General features: G+C 39.5%; 1 protein-coding gene across 5 annotated transcripts in view; it reads right to left on the bottom strand.

Annotated features, from left to right (window-relative positions):
- Nucleotides 1–1,805: 1,805 nt before the first annotated feature.
- The window catches only part of DENND4C (DENN domain containing 4C), a 143,185-nt gene continuing 120,808 nt past the window's right edge, over nt 1,806–24,182 (bottom strand). For 4 of the 5 annotated variants that reach the window (XM_073665817.1, XM_073665857.1, XM_073665865.1 and 1 more), the window contains 9 exons: nt 20,464–20,573; nt 20,037–20,212; nt 12,849–13,028; nt 9,916–10,093; nt 8,828–9,073; nt 8,536–8,653; nt 7,555–7,708; nt 7,405–7,469; nt 1,806–6,366 (listed from right to left, as the gene is read on the bottom strand). In XM_073665817.1, coding sequence (XP_073521918.1) covers nt 6,230–6,366; nt 7,405–7,469; nt 7,555–7,708; nt 8,536–8,653; nt 8,828–9,073; nt 9,916–10,093; nt 12,849–13,028; nt 20,037–20,212; nt 20,464–20,573 — 1,364 coding nt within the window. In that variant the 3' untranslated portion in view covers nt 1,806–6,229. The remainder of the gene's footprint in view (nt 6,367–7,404; nt 7,470–7,554; nt 7,709–8,535; nt 8,654–8,827; nt 9,074–9,915; nt 10,094–12,848; nt 13,029–20,036; nt 20,213–20,463; nt 20,574–24,182) is intronic. The other variant, XM_073665870.1, reaches the window with a different exon arrangement.

Genomic DNA, 24,182 nt, shown 5'->3' with positions numbered 1-24,182 from the left:
AAAATTTCTGCATGTCCTCTCCCGGAAAAACGCATGCGGAATTCCGCACGTGTTTATTGCGCGTTTTTAATGCATTGCACAAGGCAATTCCGCTTGCGGAAACGCAAAATTAATGAACATGCTGCGGATTTTTGAACGCAGCATAAACGCTGCGGAAAAATCCGCAGCGTGGGCATAGAACTTGCGGAATCCCCTTGGGGACCGGATTACCTAGGGTTTAACAAGCGTTTACGCTGCGGAAATTCCGCAGCGTAAACGCTTGAAAAACGCTACGTTACCACAATGAGCTTTTGGGGTGTTTTTGATGTTGCAGAATTTCTCCACCTATTTAAATTAGTTTATTGCATTTTGTGTGCAGTTTTTTTTTTTTTTTTTTAAGATGTGGTTTTACTGCAGCGCTTTTTGTCTGTTTGGTATGTCATGTTGTAAATAAAGTTGCTTTGTTTTTGATACTTCATGTTTTTTTTTTTTTGCTTTGACATACGGATTCCATGCATTTTGATGTTTCTGCCTCGGAAAAGCACTAAAAACACATGTGCGTTTTTCACCTGCAGAATTTCCGCACCTAATGCAAGTCTATGGTGAAATAACGCACAGAAAACTCGGCGTACCCACGAGAAATTGACATGCTACAGGTTCGGGGGTGGGGGGGAAGCACCGGAGGTGTGTTTACACAGCACAGTGGACATGAGATTTCTATAAATCCCACCCACTTTGCTAGAACTGTAAGATGCTGCGTTTTTGACGCCGCAAAAACACACAGTATCAAAAGCTCCATTGTGGGAACATGACCATGGGCTATTTTACCACAATGAGCCTTTTGCTGTTGCAGATTTTCTGCACCCATAAAGCAAGATAGGTTATAGTTGCATTTTTTTTTAAAAAAATACACAGCGTCAAAAACTCATCGTGGGAACTTAACCTTAGACTGCTTATGCTGGATGATTTTTGGTTTGCTTAAACATCTCGTCTTTACCAATGTGAATATGGAGTAAAGCTGGCCTTTAAGCACCAATACCATTCATAGCCTAAATAGGTCATGAGCAGAGTCAACCTGAAAAAGTCTAGACCCTTAGATCAGGAATAGGACAGACATTTATAGGATAGTACATAACTTTCCCAAATACTCCCCACAAACTGCATTGAACTACTGTACCCAATTTATTATATATTTTCGGAATCTAGTCAGTGAAGGCACAGTGAGCTGTCATAAGAGCTTTAAGATGAATATGTAAGCAGAGCACCAGATAGAGCGCCCCCCACAGGCCACCCCGGAGCACGAGCATATCATTATCTCCAAACTCAAAAGTAAAGATTACACAAGAACCACAGCACGAATTTCACCAACCAAGGTATTATATTAATCAGTGTAACGGCACCCACCTGACAGTGTATGTGGTTTACTGAGCTCAATCCTGCTGACAGGTGCGCTTTAAAAGGAAAAAAACTTTTCAGGTGAACTGTGGCAACATGAAACTGATTCACTATAAATCCACAGGTTTTTCTTTAAAAAGCTGCCTGCCAGCTTCTTTCTATCCAGCGTAGCTTGGGCCATGGCATATATTAGTAATATATAAATTATCCTTATTTCTTTGTGGCTGGGAGACAATGAGGTGATACTCAGCATTTATGACAAGACACGCATGACTAAGCACATTTTTTTTATTTTTCCAATGAACACAATTTTGTCTCATTCCTACATAGTTTAATTCTATACAAACTTCTGATGACAAGTTTTAAGCTTCAAAATACAGAACAGTTTCTCTTTGCAATGTACAAAAACAAACATATTTCTCAATCTAAAATCAGAAAAAAGGATACATTTATTAAGTGCACAACACATTGCATGTACCTATTCCAAGGCATATCAAGTGGGTATATTATTTACATGCTTAAAAAAACTGTAAAATGTAATTTATTAATATTGTTTGTTTTAATTTCCAACACAAAAAAAAGCATTTGCTTCCATGAGATCTACATATAATTCCATATACATTTGTAAAGTCTTGAATTATCTATTCCCCCCCCCCCCCCCTTAAAAGGAACTGGTGAGAAAACTAGATACTATATAGAAATATTCAATATCCCTTTTGTGCATTTCAGGAGGTAATAGTGAGGGACAGTCTGATTTTATAAGGCTCACACGGCTTCAAAGCTGAACATGTAAGGCACCGGTGGAAAGGGAGGAATCTATGGTGTGGTTCACAAGGCACTAGTTTTTTTTTCACAATAGTACACTGCAAATATGAACATTTCACAGCTAAATAGACAGTAGACACTCAATGCAGGTGAATAGGACACTAATATTCTATGATTCAGCCTGATCCTTATCTATTTTACAATGTGATTGTTAAACACACAACTGTCATTCAAATGCAAGTTGGGATAAGGTGGTTTTTTTTTTTATTTACTTGGTACAAAATTACAATTCTTTGGACGGCAACATTAAAAAAATAATATTTGAAGGAAGATCAGTAAAATTGAAATCACATTTCCTTTTAGCTATCTGGCTGCCTTTTGGTTTCGAATGCCTCTGAAAAAGTGACATTAAAGGCAATCTGTCATCAGGATTTCACTCCCCCCAAACTATTTATATGCACATGTAGCTCTTTCAAAGACAAGTCTGGCAATACCTTTACATGGGCAGTCTGTTCCTCCATTAATGAGAAATCAGCATTTAAATTAATATGCAAATGGTGTTGAAGGACTATCCTAGATCCGAAGCCCCCTTCCCTACAACTCTATTCCTTGCCCAGCACCGCCACCTCTTACTTCACTGAACTCCATTGCCTGAAGTCACACAGTTTAGAGGCTGTCAGTCAAGAAATAGGCAGCACTGGGCAGGGAATAGAGCTGGAGTGACCAAGGCTTCAAATCTACAAAAGGCTCTTCAGACCTATTTGCTTATCAGTTCAACTGCTGATTTCTCACTAGTGGAAGAACAGACTGGCCATGTAAAGGTATTTCTTGACTTGGGTTTGAAAGAGCTACATGCACATGTAAGTAGTTTTTTTTTTTTTGGGGAGGGGGATGAAATCCTGCTGACAGATTCCCTTTAATGAAGATGGATGCTGAACATTAACATTACTGTGTCTTGTGCAAAACAACAATTACTACTGCAGAATTAATATAAGGATATATGGTAATGAAGCAAGCTAATATGGTTGACAAAAACTGGGGCATAAATGCAGTTGGTTTACAATATTTGACTCACAAATTTAAGAAAAATGTAATGTATACTGCAGCCTATTATAAAGTGCTCACTAGAGACATGTCAGCAAAATTCTGAATAAAAATGTCTAAGGATGAAAGTAAAAATCTATAGGTACTGCATCTCAAGAATAGTAACATTTTCAAAGCAATACAAACCCAGGAGTAGTATTACCTGGGTGCATCTCTAGTCTTAAATTGAGGCTAGATGCACACTTAAAAGGGTTGTTCACAACTTCGAAAACCTCTTATTCAATGCCCGAGTTCACCAAGTAAAATAAGAAAAGCTTATACTCAACCCCTACACCAGAACTGAGTCTCACGAGCGCTGCAGCCAATCAACGGCCAGTGTCAGATCAGATATCTGAACGGATGGAGTATTGATGAGTGGTGTTCCATCAGCAACTGCCACTTGTCACATGGTGTCGGGACACATGATGCCTACATCGCTGTAAAGGTGACAGTGCGGGAGGGGAGTATAAAGCTTTTCTTAATTGCTTGAGCACTTAAGAAGGGGTTGTCCAAGTAATGGACAATTCTTTTAAGAATAATTATACAAAAAATTTTTTGCTGATGTGGTTTGTTGTAAATCTGTATAATGTTTCAGCTTTAAAAACTTCCTTGCCCTCAGAGTAATTTCATTATAAGAATGAATGTAAAGTACAGAGAAAATCAACATGTTTCACTATATGTAATGCTTAAAGACAGAAGGTTGAGTAAGCTTGTCATATAGTACAGTTTGTTAGTATGCAACTACCCTCCAGACCAGTCCAGTCCATCAATGGTTAAGTTAAACATATAAAATGTACTAGTAGCTAACAAAATACATTTAGATTTATTTTACTGCATATCATGGGGTTCAATGTTTGCCAAATTCCTGTAGTGTCCAAAGAAAGCCTAGACTGTAGTGTGTGAGAAGACAATAGTGCAGTATAAGGCATGGAGGTATCATACTATGAGCGCCATCAACAGGACTGGGATTGCTCTTACCTGATAGGCATCACACAGTGATTTTCCTTTCTGTAATCCTCAGATTAAATGTATAGAGTACATGTAAAAGAAATGTACTGCTGGATATTACATTTTTGAATTTGACAAAGGCACCCAATGCCATGGGCTCTATAACACTATATTCGCACATACAGCATGTACAAATTTAAGGCAACAATGTTCTATTTTTCTATAACAAAAAGTCACTTGGTGATATTAAAAAAATGCAAGATATTACTGCAGTGCTGGTGGTATAAAGGATGCACGTCACAAAACGTTCCATGCACTTGTACGAAATAGGAGATTCTGTGCAGGCTATATATGCTCCATGACAGAATCACAGCTTTGTAGAAAATTAATATTAAGCTTAAGTTACCAAGACATTTAAGGGGACCTGATGACAAGGGCTTCCAGAACACCATATTTTTGAGGTAAAAATGTATAGTATAAATTGGATTTTTCCTATCTGATGATATGGTGACCTGTTGCACCCAAAGTGCATGGCAAACTGCTCATTTCCTAAGATTAACATTTTTCTTTACCTTGTTCCAGGCTGACTAAAAGCCCACATACACAATAGACTAATGTCTGCCAAATGAATATCAATAGGTTCGGCTGACAATCTAATGTGTATGGGGAGGGCCAACTGATCACTGGGAAAATGTCAATCAGACATGTCCAATTTCGGACTGCCGATTGCATTGTTCTCCCAGAGATATGCAGCTGGCTGACATGTCAGGTGGTGGCTTTCTCATAGAGAACACAGGAACGCTCGGCTGAACGAGCTCTCCTGTGTATGGGAGCGTCGGCTGAGATGCTGCCGGCTTTATTCACTCCCAGAGGTCATCGGCTCCTATTTTTAAGGTAGAATGAATGATGTTCCCAACCCTTGTAAACACTCAATACATGCAACGATATGTTAAAGACCAAAAAGAGAGAGAAGGTTTGAGCCTTGGACAGAAAAATAAAAATCTTTTGCTACCAACTGTTACAATGTAATTAATGGTGAATTCTATTGTGTTCTCCATAACAGTCAATAAGAGGATTCCTTCAATGATGGTAAAATGCCAAAAAAGAAACAGTGCTTTATGGGTTTTATGGCCAGGATAAACATTTGTCCTCAGTTTATTTCTAAATTGATAAAGTCCTGGACAATATTACCTTATGCTTAGAATGTCTGGATGTGTCAGTAATTTGGTGGGTGCTACCTGCTGCTAGAAAGCAGACAATAAGGCTCGACAGTCAGTAAATCATCATGAAATAAACATAAATTATTTCAGCTCAACAATGTTCATAAAAAAAAAAAAAAGTGTGGTTCAAACAATTATGTAGCACAAAAAATGGCCCTCAAACATTTTCTGAATGGGTTGCCTGACAAAAAAAAAAGTTGCTCCTTTCTTATGGGTGTACATTGGTTGCCATCAAATTTGTGGAAGATTGTCAAAGAGAGGAAGAACATGTTCCACTAAAAATGTACAATGCAACTTTAGGAGGGTTCCATAGGGCTAGCAGAATTGCCTGAAGCTACTAATCGAAAGCAATAGTTTAAAACCAACTCAATATGAAAAGTCCATATGTTGAAAATTGGAGAACACAAACTTGGCAGTGTAGTAGACAGATTACGTTTTACGAGACATCGCTTATCATTCATTTGTCTACATACATTAAAGAAAAAAAAAAAAGAACATGCAGCCATACTATATGCTCCTAGTAGAGCTTACTTAGTCGCTGGTTGCAATGCTTTTAGAGATGATCCACACTTCAAATGCATGGTATATATATCATTTTGCAATTAGCCAACAAGCTTGTAAGGTGCCACAGATAAAAGTGAAGTCACAACTCCACCTAGATCCATAATAAAGCAACTAGAGAATAAAAGCAGTAGTGGAGGAAACACATGCATCCTTGTCCATGGGGGTTAACCAGTCCACCAGTTTGGGGCTGAGGGACATACATTATTTATGACTTGCAGTGGTGTAATGTATAAGGCTGGATTAAATCCATGGAATGATACCCAAGAAAGTCTTGGTCAAATCAAGGATGCCCCAAAGACATTCCGACAGCATTCAACGTTCTTGCTTGGAGGCATATCGATCTTCTGCATTTTCTTTAAAAGTTCAGAAGGAAGTTTCTCATAAGCAATTCTGTATTCATTGTCAAAAGCCTCTAAATGAATAATAGCAAAACATAGATATATTAGCTTTCTTGAAGCCTGCAAACATGAACCTGTAAGTCAAAACACAAGTTTCTGGCAAAGTGCTGTCTGTTTACACAAAAGGACTCCTTTGACCTTTTCGCTGCCAAGGATCTCATATTGTATGTCCTCACATGAAGGCACATCATGCCAAGGATGTATGAGATATGTATAACTACGGTATATCTCAGGCTAAGTCGCGGCTAATGCTAGGGCTTGCTTTAAAGATAAGAATCTCAGTTGTAAAACAAAACCAAGATCGCAGCTCTAGTTGTGAGCCAGCCAGAACCGAATTACTGGAGGTTAAAGTAAGAGCTGGATGTATGTCTGAAGTTCTCACTCCCCATTAGATTTCAAACAGTGTTCTCCATTTAAATCGAGCAAGAGGCTTTGAGCTTTAAAACCAGATCAATATAGTGGCTCTAGCCATGATCCAGGCTGAGATATAGTCACCTGAAGTGCCTCCTCCCTCTTCCACCATGAGGCAGTATGAAGGAGGACAGGGGTGCCAGAGGGGTACAAGCTTCAAGAACAGGAGGAGAATATGACGTTTTTTGTTTTTTTCCCCATATCTTGCATTTTTAACACTTTTTTTTTTTTTGAGTGCCTGAAAAGTACAGAATTGCAGCACTTTTGCAGCTTGTTTTTGGCAATGCGGTTTCTACAGGTGAAACAGGCAAAATTTGCTCTCTGAACAGGGTAGAAGTGGGTTTGCACATCTAATTGCCCTTCCTATGTCTAATTAAGCAGTTTATTGACATGTCGATACAGACATTTACCAGTGTCCAGATTGCAGCACCAAAAACTCCCATCGCATGCAAAGTTTAATTAAAAGTATGCATTTTACACAGTCCATAACTGATCCTTAGCATAAAATAGGTTGACCACTTCGCTTTGTCATTAATGCCTTTGCAGGCCTGGTCTTTATGGAGTTAGCTTGTGTGGTTTACTCAATCTGTTCTAGGAATTAGTTACCCTTTCCCACTAAACCGATTTTAAACTGTACTTACCAGTATCAATGTTTTCTCGACCAAGAGCAATCAAAGACAGGTATAGTATTTCTCTGTAAATGCTCCTATAGAGATACAATAAGTAAGCATATACAGCAAGATTCAATACTATACTAGAGGGCCACCAGCAAAGCCAATCCCAAGCCTTACCTTTGCCTTTTGCTAGCCGAAGTACATTTCTGCAGTAACAAGCTAATAGGCCTAAGAACATCATTGTGCTGGATACTGAGAGTTATGCTTTCAAGTAAGTGACAGATATCTTGCAATTCTTTGGGTATGGGAGCTCCTGCCTTCTTTATAGATTCTTTAAGACAGAAATAAATATTAATAGATCAGTACAAAACAATGTAAAAAAAACAAAAACCTTGATGTGTCATCATGTTTGCCATTAGCGAAATGTTGCTGACTCCCACAATTCAGAACGGGTTATCTTTGGATAGCTAATTCATTTCTTGCTCCTAATTCCTAATGTGTGCTACTTAATTTCAACCCTTAAAATTTTAGGGCAACGCATTCTACTTTAATAAAGACGTTTTTTGTTAAAGGAAACCAGTCGTTAGATTCATGAAGCCTGAACTATAGACTACATGAATCAGACAATAACTACATGACTGCAGCTAGGTATGTGTTACGCTGAAACGCTGCGCTAGCTCGGAGGAAACATACTTCTCCATCTGCCCTGCTACAGCTCACTGAACATAAGAGACCTGTGAGTCAAAGGGGGGGGGGACCAGCTGGAGACCTGCGCTGTTGAACTGGATAGACCATGTAATAGTGGACCCTGTATAATCTTAGTGTGCACACGCAGCACTGGGTGACGTGCGCGCCACCATCAAGCGCATTCGTCATTTCCGCACACATTTGTGCGTCACTTCCTGTGGGTGGGCACATTTCCCTATGCACATGCGTCACTGATTGGTATGCGTTCCACTGTGGAACGCATACAACATTTCCACTCGCTACCACCCATGATTGTGTGAAAATAAAGGAATATTGCTTTCAGTACTAAAATGCAAGTTGCCAAAAATAAACCTCATTATTTAGAAAGCTTTTTTCCATTAAGATGATATTTGTTTAAAAAAAATAAAAAGCTGAACATATGTTACCAACATTTTGACTAATGAAGATTACCTATAGTCCGCCATTTCATATAAAGAGCTTCTCCAGGATCTTGGTGGAGGTTGACATTATCCCATAACAGTTGGATGTAGACAAGTTTGCTGTCTTGTGATAGGGATGATTGTGGTACCTAAAAAAATAAATAAAAAAAGATTGATTTTTCCATCGACCGTTGATCATAAAATTTGTTCATATAGAGAGCATTCTAGATATTGATTAAGCTAAAACATTGTAATTTCCATTACATTACATTATTAAAAAGTTCCAACAGCAGCTAAGATTTCACAGGAATTAACTAACACACCTGTTCACCTCCATTGCAATGTTCGGATGTCAGGATAAGTCCAGGCAGATTGCTTGGTAAATCCAGTCTCCTGAAGTACCATACCAGGTTCCAGAAGATGATTGGATGCTGATTTATAAAAGTCGATGTATGGATAACTTGCTCACCCTCATTTTCCAGCAATGATTCCAGTTCTTTGCGTAGTACAAGAGGACTAAGATATGGGACTGAAACAGGGGGAGGGTTGTGTCTCTTTTCCAAGGGATCCTGAAATAAATTGAAAGTATATTTAAAGGTGTTGTCCCAATAACATTTTAATAATTAGATCTTGGAATAATAATAAGTTCTACAATTGGATGTGTTAAAATTTTTTTCCTCTCCTTAGATGATCTGCTGAGTCATTTGATGTGTCCCACTATGTAGAGCTGTTGCAGCTCATGGTCGCACATATGCAGCTCCTCGCCAGGGGAAAAAGTATAAGTGTATATACTGGTGACACTCCCAGCTGTTTGTGTGAGTAAACACATTTCCAGCCTGTTTGTTTTATCACAGGAGGAAGTGCTTTTGTATTTCACCAGACATGCGATCTCCTCATATATCAGGTCAGTAACCGCATCCTCTTATGTCTTACCATGTCACCAGTGTAATCACTTATGTGTTCTACATGGTCGGACGCAGAAAATAACAGTACATAGCAGGGGCACATTTATAGGATCATGTCCGCAAAGGAACATTTTTTTTAAAAAAACATCCAATTGTGGAATAATTTTTAATATTCCAAGATATACTGATTAAAAAGTATTTGGTTTGTGGGACAACCCTTTTAAAGTGACTATGGAGACACTCGACAAGGAAAATGTAATAGCATAAATGTCAAGGTAATACAATACCTAAAATAAAAGACAAAATTTAGGGAACACAAAATATAATGCAATAAAAGAAAATGTAGGGAAACTGAGGGAACAGACTATTTTTATTTAGTAAATGAAAAATACTTTAATTGGCAAAATGTTTAACAAAAGGTAAATCAGTAATACAAAGAGTGAAAACCTATAAGATATAATGAAAAAAAGTATAAAAAATAACCACACTTAACAGAGTCAACATACCACCACTTCCTGCAGGCTGTTCGGTAAACTGACAGTGGATACACCATGCAATGGCTTTTGGGGCAAGTCAAAATTCTGGAAAGGTCCTCCCACACTATGACTCCTTGTCAAAGCAGCAACTCTCTTTGTTGCACTGTTGCTGTCCAAATGTTTCAGTTTGTCCTCACCATGACTATCACTGGAATAAACATATAAAAAAATAACTGGTACAGATCACTGAAAAAAAATAAATAAAATTAAAACAATCCAGAGTCCTAGGGCAGGGCTGTGGAGTCGGAGCTCATTTTGGTGGCTTTGGAGTCGGTATAAAATGGACCGACTCCTAAAATATATAATAAATTGGGTACAGTAGTTCAATGCAGTTTGTGGGGAATACTTTTTCAAAGGAATTTGGGGAAGTTATGAAATATCCTATAAATGTCTGTCCTATTCCTGATCTAAAGGTCTAGACTTTTAGCTGAGATGAATCTGTGCTACAGTAAAATTTATCACTTAAACATGAGCCATGTATGAGGGAGTCTGAGTCGGAGTCATGGAAATTGAGGAGTCGGAGGTTTGGCTTACCAACTCCACAGCCCTGGTCCTAGGTCTACGGCTCTTATTTTCGCTCTGTGGAACTCTCAACAGAAGAGGTAGTTACAGCAACCTGTCAGTTTTTTAGTAGGTTGTTTGGGGCCCGTAATACCCCATTTTCTCCATGAGATTTCTGATACATAAGACACAACTTAAAGAACGTTTTTATCCTCTTAATATATTGCAATCATCATATTATATAGCACTGTGTACTTACAATTGCTCATTTTACCTTTCTACCCAACTAATTCTTCTCTTTTCTCTGCTCCATGTAGAAACAAGAAGTCTCTAGTCCCTGCATGACTCATTCCCCTCTTCAACTCCTGACCCAGCTGCTCCCTCCTCCTCCCCCCCCCATAGACTTTTGCACTGACTCCTACTTGTGCAGAGAAAACTGACCTCCTGTTTCTACATAGAGCTTAGAAGGATTCAACTAGTCAGTTTTTAATCATGTGAGGTCAAAGCCCTAATGGAAAAGGGAAGAATAAGCTGGGTAGAAGGGCGAAATGAGCAATTGTAAATTCACAGGGCTATATACAGTACAGACCCAAAGTTTGGACACACCTCATTTAAAGATTTTTCTGTATTTTCATGACTTTGAAAATTGTACATTCACACTGAAGGCATCAAAACTATGAATTAACACATGTGGAATTATATACTTAACAAAAAAAGTGTGAAACAACTGAAAATAATGTCTTATATTCTAGGTTCTTCAAAGTAGCCACCTTTTGCTTTGATGACTGCTTTGCACACTCTTGGCATTCTCTTGTTGAGCTTCAAGAGGTAGTCACCGGAAATGGTTTTCACTTCACAGGTGTGCCCTGTCAGGTTTAATAAGTGGGATTTCTTGCCTTATAAATGGAGTTGGGACCATCAGTTGTGTTGTGCATAAGTCAGGTGGATACATTGCTGATAGTCCTACTGAATAGACTGTTAGAATTTGTATTATGGCAAGAAAAAAGCAGCTAAGTAAAGAAAAACTAGTGGCCATCATTACTTTAAGAAATGAAGGTCAGTCAGTCCGAAAAATTGGGAAAACTTTGAAAGTGTCCCCAAGTGCAGTTGCAAAAACCATCAAGCGCTACAAAGAAACTGGTTCACATGAGAACCACCCCAGGAAAGGAAGACCAAGAGTCACCTCTGCTTCTGAGGATAAGTTTATCCGAGTCACCAGCCTCAGAAATCGCAGGTTAACAGCAGCTCAGATTAGAGACCAGGTCAATGCCACACAGAGTTCTAGCAGCAGACACATCTCTTCAACAACTGTTAAGAGGAGACTGTGTGCAGCAGGCCTTCATGGTAAAATAGCTGCTAGGAAACCACTGCTAAGGACAGGCAACTAGCAGAAGAGACTTGTTTGGGCTAAAGAACACAAGGAATGAACATTAGACAAGTGGAAATCTGTGCTTTGGTCTGATGAGTCAAAATTTGAGATCTTTGGTTCCAAAAACCATGTCTTTGTGCGATGCAGAAAAGGTGAACGGATGGACTCTACATGCCTGGTTCCCACCGTGAAGCATGGGGGAGGTGGTATGATGGTGTGGGGGTGCTTTGCTGGTGACACTGTTGGGGATTTATTCAAAATTGAAGGCATACTGAACCAGCATGGCTACCACAGCATCTTGCAGCGGCATGCTATTCCATCCGGTTTGCGTTTAGTTGGACCATCATTTATTTTTCAACAGGACAATGGCCCCAAACACACCTCCAGGCTGTGTAAGGGCTATTTGACCAAGAAGGAGCGTGATAGGGTGCTATGCCAGATGACCTGGCCTCCACAGTCACCAGACCTGAACCCAATCGAGATGGTTTGGGGTGAACTGGACCGCAGAGTGAAGGCAAAAGGGCCAACAAGTGCTAAGCATCTCTGGGAACTCCTTCAAGATTGTTGGAAGACCATTTCCGGTGACTACCTCTTGAAGCTCATCAAGAGAATGCCAAGAGTGTGCAAAGCAGTCATCAAAGCAAAAAGTGGCTACTTTGAAGAACCTAGAATATAAGACATATTTTCAGTTGTTTCACACTTTTTTGTTAAGCATATAATTCCACATGTGTTAATTCATAGTTTTCATACCTTCAGTGTGAATGTACAATTTTCAAAGTCATGAAAATACAGAAAAATCTTTAAATGAGAAGGTGTGTCCAAACTTTTGGTCTGTACTGTATAATAATATGATTGCAATATATTAAGAGGCTAAAAACTTTGATGGGAGTGCTTCTTTAAAAAGGACAATATCCACAAGAATCTTTATTCCACAATTATAGCAGAAGTCTGCAGATTAACCCAGTAATAAAGACATACAACTGGACAGATGGTTGAGGAATTGTGGCTTTGGAAAAAAAGAAATGAATATTACCTGTTAGCAGTAGGTTTATTCGCATGTGTTGCTGCTGTGAGTGGAGATGAAGAGTCTGACAAGTTAATCAGGTCATTAGAAGGAAGGACAGTTTTCATTCGAGGCTGAGAAGTCTCAGGGGTTGTCTGATGGTTACTGCTTTGTAGGCTGTCGCCAGAATTACTTGGCTTGAGAAAGAAACTGAAAGAAAAAAAATATATATATTATTTATATACACTACCGTTCAAAAGTTTGGGGTCACCCAGACAATTTTGTGTTTTCCATGAAAACTTATACTTTTATTTATCAAATGAGTTGCAAAATGAATAGAAAATAAAGTCCAGACATTGACAAGGTTAGAAATAATGATTTTTATCAGAAAGAATAATTTTTTCCTTCAAACTTTGCTTTCGTCAAAGAATGCTCCCTTTGCAGCAATTACAGCATCGCAGACCTTTGGCATTCTAGCTGTTAATTTGCTGAGGTAATCTTGAGAAATTTCACCCCATGCTTCCTGGATTGGCTTGATGTGCACTTTTTGCGTACCATAAGGTCAAGCTGCTCCCACAACAGCTCAATGGGGTTGAGATCTGGTGACTGCGCTGGCCACTCCATTACAGATAGAATACCAGCTGCTTGCTTCTTCCCTAAATAGTTCATGCATAATTTGGAGGTGTGCTTTGAGTCATTGTCCTGTTGTAGGATAAAATTGGCTCCAATCAAGCGCTGTCCACAGGGTATGGCATGGCGTTGCGAAATAGAGTGATAGCCTTACTTATTCAAAATCCCATTTACCTTGTACAAATCTCCCACTTTACCAGCACCAAATCGACCCCAGACCATCACATTACCTCCACCATGCTTGACAGATGGCGTCAGGCACTCTTCCAGCATCTTTTCAGTTGTTCTGCGTCTCACAAATGTTCTTCTGTGTGATCCAAACACCTCAAACTTTGATTCGTCTGTCCATAAAACTTTTTTCCAATCTTCCTCTGTTCAATGTCTGTGTACTTTTGTCCATATTAATCTTTTCCTTTTATTAGCCAGTCTCAGATATGGCTTTTTCTTTGCCACTTTGCCCTGAAGGCCAGCATCCCGGAGTCGCCTCTTCACTGTAGATGTTGACACTGGCGTTTTGCGTGTACTATTTAATGAAGCTGCCAGTTGAGGAGCTGTGAGGCGTCGATTTCTCAGACTAGAGACTCTAATGTCCTTGTCTTGTTGCTCAGTTGTGCAGCGGGGCCTCCCACTTCTCTTTCTACTCTGGTTAGAGCCTGTTTGTGCTCTCCTCAGAAGGGAGCAGTACACACCGTTGTCGGAAATCTTCAGTTTCTTGGCAATCTCTCGCATGGAATAGCCTTCATTTCTAAGAACAAGAATAGACTGTCGAGTTTCACATGAAAGTTCTATTTTTCTGGCCATTTTGAGAGTTTCATAGAACAAACAAATGTAATGCTCCAGATTCTCAACTAGCTCAAAGGAAGGTCAATTTTATAGCTTCTCAAATCAGCAAAACCGTTTTCAGTTGGGCTAACATACTTGTGCAAGGGTTTTCTAAACATCCATTAGCCTTCTTACACAGTTAGCAAACACAATGTACCATTAAAACACTGGAGTGATGGTTGTTGGAAATGGGCCTCTACAGTCATGGCCAAAAGTTTTGAGAATGACACCAAAATGATATTTTCACATGATCTGCTGGCCTCTGGTTTTTATTAGTGTTTGTCTGATGTTTATATCACATACAGAAATATAATTGCAATCATATTATGAGTACCAATAGGTTATATTGACAGTTAGAATGAGTTAATGCAGCAAGTCAATATTTGCAGTGTTGCCCCTTCTTCTTCAAGACCTCTGTAATTCTCCCTGGCATGCTCTCAATCAACTTTTGGACCAAATCCTGACTGATAGCAGTCCATTCTTGCATAATCAATGCTTGCATTTTGCCAGAATTTGTTGGTTTTTGTTTGTCCACTCGTCTCTTGATGATTGACCACAAGTTCTCAATGGGATTAAGATCTGGGGAGTTTCCAGGCCATGGACCCAAAATCTCTATGTTTTGTTCCATGAGCCATTTAGTTATCACCTTTGCTTTATGGCAAGGTGCTCCATCATGCTGGAAAAGGCATTTTTGGGCGCCAAACTGCTCTTGGACGGTTGGGAGAAGTTGCTCTTGGAGGACATTCTGGTACCATTCTTTATTCATGGCTGTGTTTTTAGGCAAGACTGTGAGTGAGCCGATTTCCTTGGCTGAGAAGCAACCCTACACATGAATGGTTTCAGGCTGCTTTACAGTTGGCATGAGACAAGACTGGTGGTAGCGCTCACCTCTTCTTCTCCGAATAAGCTGTTCTCCAGATGTCCCAAACAATCGAAAAGGGGATTCATCAGAGAAAATGACTTTGCCCCAGTCCTCAGCAGTCCACTCCCTGTACCTTTTGCAGAATATCAGTCGGTCCCTGATGTTTTTTCTGGAGAGAAGTGGCTTCTTTGCTGCCCTCCTTGAAACCAGCCCTTGCTCAAAGAGTCTCCGCCTCACAGTGGGTGCAGAAGCACTCACACCAGCCTGCTGCCATTCCTGAGCAAGCTTGGCACTGCTGGTAGTCCGATCCCGCAGCTGAAACAGTTTTAAGATACGGTCCTGGCGCTTGCTGGTCTTTCTTGGGCGCCCTGGAGCCTTTTTGACAACAATGGAAGCTCTCTCCTTGAAGTTCTTGATGATGCGATAGATTGTTGACTGAGGTGCAATCTTTGTAGCTGCGATACTCTTCCCTGTTAGGCCATTTTTGTGCAGTGCAATGATCGCTGCACGTGTTTCTTTAGAGATAACCATGGTTAACTGAAGAGAAACAATGATACCAAGAACCAGCCTCCTTTTAAAGTGTCCAGTGATGTCATTCTTACTTAATCATGACTGATTGATCGCCAGCCCTGTCCTCATCAACACCCACACCTGTGTTAATGGATCAATCACTAAAACGATGTTAGCTGCTCCTTTTAAGGCAGGACTGCAATGATGTTGAAATGTGTTTTGGGGGTTAAAGTTCATTTTCTAGGCAAATATTGACTTTGCAAGTACAGTAATTGCTGTTAAGCTGATCACTCTTTGACATTCAGGAGTATATGCAAATTGCCATTACAAAAAATGAAGCAGTAAACTTTGGAAAAATTACTATTTGTCTCATTCTCAATACTTTTGGCCATGACTGTATACACCCATGTAGATATTGCAATAAAAACAAGACGTTTGCAGCTAGAATAGTCATTTACCACATTAACAATGTAGAGAGTGTATTTCTGATTCATTTAATGTTAGCTTCATTGAAAAAAAATGTGCTTTTCTTTCAAAAATAATGAAATTTCTAAATGACCCCAAACATTTGAACGGTAGTATGTATATATATTATATATATATATACACACACACATATACATATACACACAATACAGACCAAAAGTTTGGACACCTTCTCATTTAAAGATTTTTCTGTATTTTCATGACTATGAAAATTGTACATTCACACTGAAGGCATCAAAACTATGAATTAACACATGTGGAATTATATACTTAACAAAAAAGTGTGAAACAACTGAAAATATGTCTTATATTCTAGGTTCTTCAAAGTAGCCACCTTTTGCTTTAATGACTGCTTTTGCACACTCTTGGCATTCTCTTGATGAGCTTCAAGAGGTAGTCACCGGAAATGGTCTTCCAACAATCTTGAAGGAGTTCCCAGAGATGCTTAGCACTTGTTGGCCCTTTTGCCTTCACTCTGCGGTCCAGCTCACCCCAAACCATCTCGATTGGGTTCAGGTCTGGTGACTGTGGAGGCCAGGTCATCTGGCGTAGCACTTAGTGATGAGCGAGTATGTTCTGTTAAACCTTTCGCCGAGTATGCTCGGGCGAGCACAGAGTAGTTACAGCTGCTCGGTGTTATGTTTAAATCACTCCCGTGTGCATGATTTGCGACTGTTTGACAGCTTTATTACATGTGAGGAATGATGGTTTCTTTTGCATTCCTCACATGTAATAAAGCTGTCAAACAGTCACAAATCATGCACACGGGAGTGATTTAAACATAACACCGAGCAGCTGCATACTCGGCGAAAGGGTTAACAGAACATACTCGCTCATCACTAGTAGCACCCAATCACTCTCCTGCTTGGTCAAATAGCCCTTACACAGCCTGGAGGTGTGTTTGGGGTCATTGTCCTGTTGAAAAATAAAGGACGGTCCAACTAAACGCAAACCGGATGGAATAGCATGCCGCTGCAAGATGCTGTGGTAGCCATGCTGGTTCAGTATGCCTTCAATTTTGAATAAATCCCCAACAGTGTCACCAGCAAAGCACCCACACACCATCACACCTCCTCCTCCATGCTTCACGGTGGGAACCAGGCATGTAGAGTCCATCCGTTCACCTTTTCTGCGTCGTACAAAGACACGGTGGTTGGAACCAAAGATCTCAAATTTGGACTCATCAGACCAAAGCACAGATTTCCACTGGTCTAATGTCCATTCCTTGTGTTCTTTAGCCCAAACAAGTCTCTTCTGCTTGTTGCCTGTCCTTAGCAGTGGTTTCCTAGCAGCTATTTTACCATGAAGGACTGCTGCACAAAGTCTCCTCTTAACAGTTGTTGTAGAGATGTGTCTGCTGCTAGAACTCTGTGTGGCATTGACCTGGTCTCTAATCTGAGCTGCAGTTAACCTGCGATTTCTGAGGCTGGTGACTCGGATAAACTTATCCTCAGAAGCAGAGGTGACTCTTGGTCTTCCTTTCCTGGGGCGGTCCTCATGTGAGTCAGTTTCTTTGTAGCGCTTGATGGTTTTTGCAACTGCACTTGGGGACACTTTCAAAGTTTGCCCAATTTTTCGGACTGACTGACCTTCATTTCTTATAGTAATGATGACCACTCGTTTTTCTTTACTTAGAATTTGTATTATGGCAAGAAAAAAGCAGCTAACAGTCTATTCAGTAGGACTATCAGCTGTGTATCCACCAGACTTCAGCACAACACAACTGATGGTCCCAACCCCATTTATAAGGCAAGAAATCCCACTTATTAAACCTGACAGGGCACACCTGTGAAGTGAAAACCATTTCCGGTGACTACCTCTTGAAGCTCATCAAGAGAATGCCAAGAGTGTGCAAAGCAGTCATCAAAGCAAAAGGTGGCTACTTTGAAGAACCTAGAATATAAGACATATTTTCAGTTGTTTCACACTTTTTTGTTAAGTATATAATTCCACATGTGTTAATTCATAGTTTTGATGCCTTCAGTGTGAATGTACAATTTTCATAGTCATGAAAATACAGAAAAATCTTTAAATGAGAAGGTGTCCAAACTTTTGGTCTGTAATATATATATATATATATATATATATATATATATATATATATATATATATATATATATATATATATATATATTAAATAAGTTTACCCTTAGAGGACCAGTCACTTCCTAAAAAATTATTTGAGTAGAAAAAATTCTCAGCTCCCCTGATTCTTCAGCTCTGTTCCTTTTTGCATTGCATCACTCCATCACTTTTGGAGTGCAACATATGTGATGATTTCTGCAAAGGAGTGATGCAATGCAGTCGGAGTTCTTCTTCAGAGTCTTCTCTGGGGGCGTTCATCCCTACCTTTTAGACACTGCTAATCACACAGCCAATCCCAGCTCTGCAACTGATCTAGCTGTCTAAGATGCTGCAGAGCTGGGATTGGCTGCGTTTAAGAGGGAGGAGCGAAAGCACACGCCCCCAGAGAAGACTCTGAAGAAACTCCCAGTTGGACTGCAGCAGAGATTTCATATACGGTGCTCCAGAAGAAACACATGTGGAATTATATACTTAACAAAAAAGTGTGAAACAACTGAAAATATGTCTTATATTCTAGGTTCTTCAAAGTAGCCACCTTTTGCTTTGATGACTGCTTTGCACACTCTTTGCATTCTCTTGATGAGCTTCAAGAGGTAGTCACCGGAAATGGTTTTCACTTCACAGGTGTGCCCTGTCAGGTTTAATAAGTGGGATTTCTTGCCTTATAAATGGGGTTGGGACCATCAGTTGTGTTGTGCTGAAGTCTGGTGGATACACAGCTGATAGTCCTACTGAATAGACTGTTAGCTGCTTTTTTCTTGCCATAATACAAATTCTAAGTAAAGAAAAACGAGTGGTCATCATTACTATAAGAAATGAAGGTCAGTCAGTCCGAAAAATTGGGCAAACTTTGAAAGTGTCCCCAAGTGCAGTTGCAAAAACCATCAAGCGCTACAAAGAAACTGGCTCACATGAGGACCGCCCCAGGAAAGGAAGACCAAGAGTCACCTCTGCTTCTGAGGATAAGTTTATCCGAGTCACCAGCCTCAGAAATCATATTGGAAAAAAAGGTTCCAGACTGTTCAGAGTTAGAGAAATAACTGATTCAGATGCTGTATTTGTTTTTACGCTGCGTCACTCCATAGCAGAGATATTCACATTTGTTTCTTCTGGAGCACAGTATATGAAATCTCTGCTGCAGTCCAACTGGGAGTTTCTTCAGAGTCTTCTCTGGGGGCGTGTGCTTTCGCTCCTCCCTCTTAAACGCAGCCAATCCCAGCTCTGCAGCATCTTAGACAGTTAGATCAGTTGCAGAGCTGGGATTGGCTGTGTGATTAGCAGTGTCTAAAAGGTAGGGATGAACGCCCCCAGAGAAGACTCTGAAGAAGAACTCCGACTGCATTGCATCACTCCTTTGCAGAAATCATCACATATGTTGCACTCCAAAAGTGATGGAGTGATGCAATGCAAAAAGGAACAGAGCTGAAGAATCAGGGGAGCTGAGAATTTTTTCTACTCAAATAATTTTTTAGGAAGTGACTGGTCCTCTAAGGGTAAACTTATTTAATAGTTTTAGGTTAGAAGTACATATTCCTATTCAGTAGGTATTCAAAATTTTTTTTAACAGAATTGCATTTTTCCTACATAACTTAACATGTTACTCTTTTTCTTGCATAATTGGTTCAGCTGGTGCAATAGTGTTACCATTTTATTTTTAATACACAATAAAGTAATACTGTGGCAGAAACATGGCATGTGTTTGTTTTTTTTACTTCTACTAATATTCTTTCCTATTGTTCATATTTTAATCATTTTCATATCAAACCTGTGTACTGAGCAATCCCATCATCAGTTAGCACTATAAATGATGATAATGAACAAACCTGGTGGAACCTCGCAAGTCCTTAAATTCAATGTTAAGGACAGGCAGAAAGGTGACTTTACAGAAAGGACATGTGGTGTTCAAATTGGAGTCATCAGCAGTCCACCCTGCCATGATCTCTTCATCATAAACTAAGGCCTTACAGCCTTGGCACTGCGAGCAACTAGACATCAGGACCTGAAAACACAATGGGAAAATGAAGAAAGACACAACTGTTAGCAAAATAGCTATAAACCCATAGTGACCATCCCTCATGTTTTATCAAATATACCCATAATAATTAAAAGTAACTCTTTTCCTATTTGTTATATAGAATTTGATCAAAGTATCTGCCTAAACAGCTGACTTTTTTCAATGCAACGTGTACTTTTCTGAAAGAATACAATACACGTGCTGTGAATGTTAAAGCCAGGAGCGTGCTCACTTACTTCCAATGCACAGTTCTGAAAGATACTTGATAAGCTGGCATTTTGAGATGATCCATGCTCTGACTTCTCAGACTCCAATCCTCGTACACCTTTACCTGGTGTAGGTTCACCTTAAAATACAACACTCTTTATTGACATCATGTCTTGACATAAACAGTATCAATATACATATGCAGAAAACTCTCCATTCATTTCTATGGGAGTTCCAAAAATAGGTAAGTGCACTTTTTCACTATTTTTTGGAACTCCCATAGATGAGACTATTGAGCACTGCACAGCATATCCACATCTAACAACCTAAAATAAAATAAAATTAAAATGCAGCAATTAAACAGTAGTAGTAACTGGAATGCTGCTCCATACACTCCTAGGGGAGTTCCAAATATAGCTAAGTGCACTTGATCACCTATTTTTTGAACTGCAATAGATGAGAATGCACAGCATTGCTCAGTATCCCCACATCTAACTGTAGAGTCCAAAAGGTGGATCGGCACTCCATGTGAAGTGTTGAAAATGCTATATATAGTGGCGACCAAAAGTTTTTCCCTTTTTTTTAAAAAAAAAAGTGTGATTACTTCTATTTGGTTGTTGTGATCATTTCCTTGGTGATGAATTGAAAGTGCATGAAGTTGTCATCATGCAAGACCTTAATTTTAACCAAAATGTTTTTACATATATGTATGGTCATTTAATTAAAGAAAACTGACTGCCAACCGTTTTGCATATACTATTTATTGACCACAACATAGAGAGTAATTCATTGTATACAATGCCATAACTTAGTATATGTACTGTAACCCACCGACGGGGCATTGAAGCCACTAGAGTATTCAAGACATCTTGAGGGATCTTGCTCCATTCCATTTGCAAATCTGCAAACAACTCATCTTTATTGCTATGGGTACAGACCCCAACTCGTCACCCTAACTCATCCCAAAGGCGCTCTATAGGGTGTAAATCAGGTGATTGGCTTGGCCATTGCAACAGGCAGACATTTTTCTTTGCTAACCAATTTTTGACCAAATTGGATGTGTGCTTAGGATCATTGTCTTGCTGGAATTTCCATCCCATGCCTACTTTGGTTTTACCATGTGGCAGCATTACATTCTCCAGTATATCCTTGTGCATGGTAGCATTCACATTTCCATCAATTCTATGCAGAGGGCCAATGGCAGATGCAGAAAAGCAGCCCCAAACCATGACATTGCCACCACCATGTTTCACTGTAGGTGTTTGGTACCTTACATCATTACTTTTTCCAACTGGGCGGTATATATAGTGCTTGCCATCACTACCAAACAGACTGAACTTGGATTCATCCCACCACAACACCTTAGACCAATCTAAGGTGATATCCCCCATGATGAAGCGGCTAATATTCAGAGCGAAATGCGCGTATGGGTCTTTCAGGGGGATCCTTCTTGTGCCAGCTATTTCCATCTAAGGTTTCCCATCTTATTTGGTACTGTGTCCTGCTATTTGATAACAGTGCACAGTGGTGCACAGGTACAATGTTTTGAATTCGGGCACGTACTGAGTAACAAAAATGATTACACAGTTTATTGCACTTATGAAATGTAAATTGCTCAATATGTGTCCTTGTACGTATATAGGACTTTACTGTTGTGTGAAATTATGGAAACCTGAAGCTATGCACTTTTTTATTGTCGGTCTCCTTTTCTTTTTTTGCATATTGTGGGATTTGTAATTTTAAGTTTGTGAAATAAAAACTGTTTGTATTAATAGTCAGTAACGCTCCATGGTTCTCTTTGGATTTGCTTAAGCCTTATATGGAGTTTGACGGAGGGCACTTGTTTGGCACCTCCCATACGAGTGTCTAGATATGAATATAATGCCATTTTTGGGGTTTTGCCTGCTAACCTTAGACCAATCTGTCTCTTTCCATTGGCTGTGTTCTTTGGCAAACTCAAGTTGGACCTTCCGGTTCTTTGCAGAGATGAAAGGCTTCTTGACTGGAACTCGTGCATTCAACCCTACTGCTCTTAGCCATCGCACCACAGTTTGGCGACTCACTTTGACCCCATATTCGTCATTCATTTTGTGCGAAATCCGTACAGCACTTTTATGGACATCAGATACTGACTTTTTCTTAATAATGTGATCAACTCTGGAGGAAGTTTTCCGTGGTCGTCCACTTCTAGGTTTGTCAGCTGTTCCATAACTTTCTTTTTCTCTCTTTAATATACGTGACCCTTGACTCTGAGAACAGTTGAATTCCATAGCTACCTCTTTTTGGCTTTTGCCTGACTTCATTCCCAGAATAATAAGAAGCTTCCTGACATCTGGTGATACATTTGTCTTGGTCTTTGCCATGTTTTAACTTACAAACACACACACAAAAAAAAAAATTAGGCAAAATTCGACTACCCATGACAAAATATGCAAAATATGGCCCAGCAAATGTTGAAAATTAACACCCAAAGGGATAAAACAATGTCAAACACAATTTTCTTCCTTATAGCTGACAACCATTTGCTTCTGGTTTACTAAAATCACCAGGAAAATGGTATCACAACAACCAGACAGAAGGAATCACACTTTAAAAAAAACAAAAAAAAAACACTTTTGGTCGCCACTGTATAGAATTCAAAGTGGTCCCTGCGAGCACTCACATACTAAGGAATCAGGCTTTTAATGGGAAACTAAAGATTTGTACAACATATAAAAGGTAACTCAAGGGAAGTGACATCACAGAGAATTGCAAGGAGACAGCACAACAAAATTATAAAACAAACAAAAAAACCTTGGGAAATCTCACTGTGAAAGGAGAGAAATATTCAAATACATGATAATATCATGCAGCAAACAGGCATACATCCATTAAATTTATAATTGTCAAAGTTATAGTATTCCCTCCTTCAAGAGTACGTCTCAATATGGATGCATCATTCTCTGATGTATCCAAATACACTTATAGTCGGTGTCATTCATGGTATCTCATAATATTGAATTATTCTGTTTATTCATCTATTTAAAAAAATAAATAAATAAAAAATATGGGGGGGGGGGGTTTTAAAAAACTGCGAGGTAATTGATGTCTAGGATGGAGATACACGTGGAAGGTGGTGTGGTACAGCCGTAGGCAGGAGGAAGGAAGGAATCCGGCTCAACCGTCCAAGGTTAAAATCAAGTTTATTCAAAAGCCATTAAAAACAAGGATCCAAGGAAGCCGTATAAAACCTGACGCGTTTCTAGTGCAACACAGGTGCCCTTGGACCCTTGGTTTTAATGGTTGTGCCGGATTCGGTCCTTCCCCTTCCTAAACCAAAAAGTCATCCACTACAGTCATGGCCAAAAGTTTTGAGAATGACACCAAAATTCTATTTTCACACGATCTGCTGGCCTCTGGTTTTTATTAGTGTCTGTCTGATGTTTATATCACATACAGAAATATAATTGCAATCATATTATGAGTACCAATAGGTTATATTGACAGTTAGAATGAGTTAATGCAGCAAGTCAATATTTGCAGTGTTGCCCCTTCTTCTTCAAGACCTCTGTAATTCTCCCTGGCATACTCTCAATCAACTTTTGGACCAAATCCTGACTGATAGCAGTCCATTCTTGCATAATCAATGCTTGCATTTTGCCAGAATTTGTTGTTTTTTGTTTGTCCACCCGTCTCTTGATGATTGACCACAAGTTCTCAATGGGATTAAGATCTGGGGAGTTTCCAGGCCATGGACCCAAAATCTCTA

This window comes from Phyllobates terribilis, unplaced genomic scaffold, assembly GCF_046119375.1.
Source record: "Phyllobates terribilis strain yellow unplaced genomic scaffold, ASM4611937v1 Scaffold_1__5_contigs__length_1240528914, whole genome shotgun sequence".
Taxonomy (NCBI): Eukaryota; Metazoa; Chordata; class Amphibia; order Anura; family Dendrobatidae; genus Phyllobates; species Phyllobates terribilis.
Note: the sequence above shows the minus strand (reverse complement) of the source record. Positions and strands in the feature narration are given on the sequence as shown.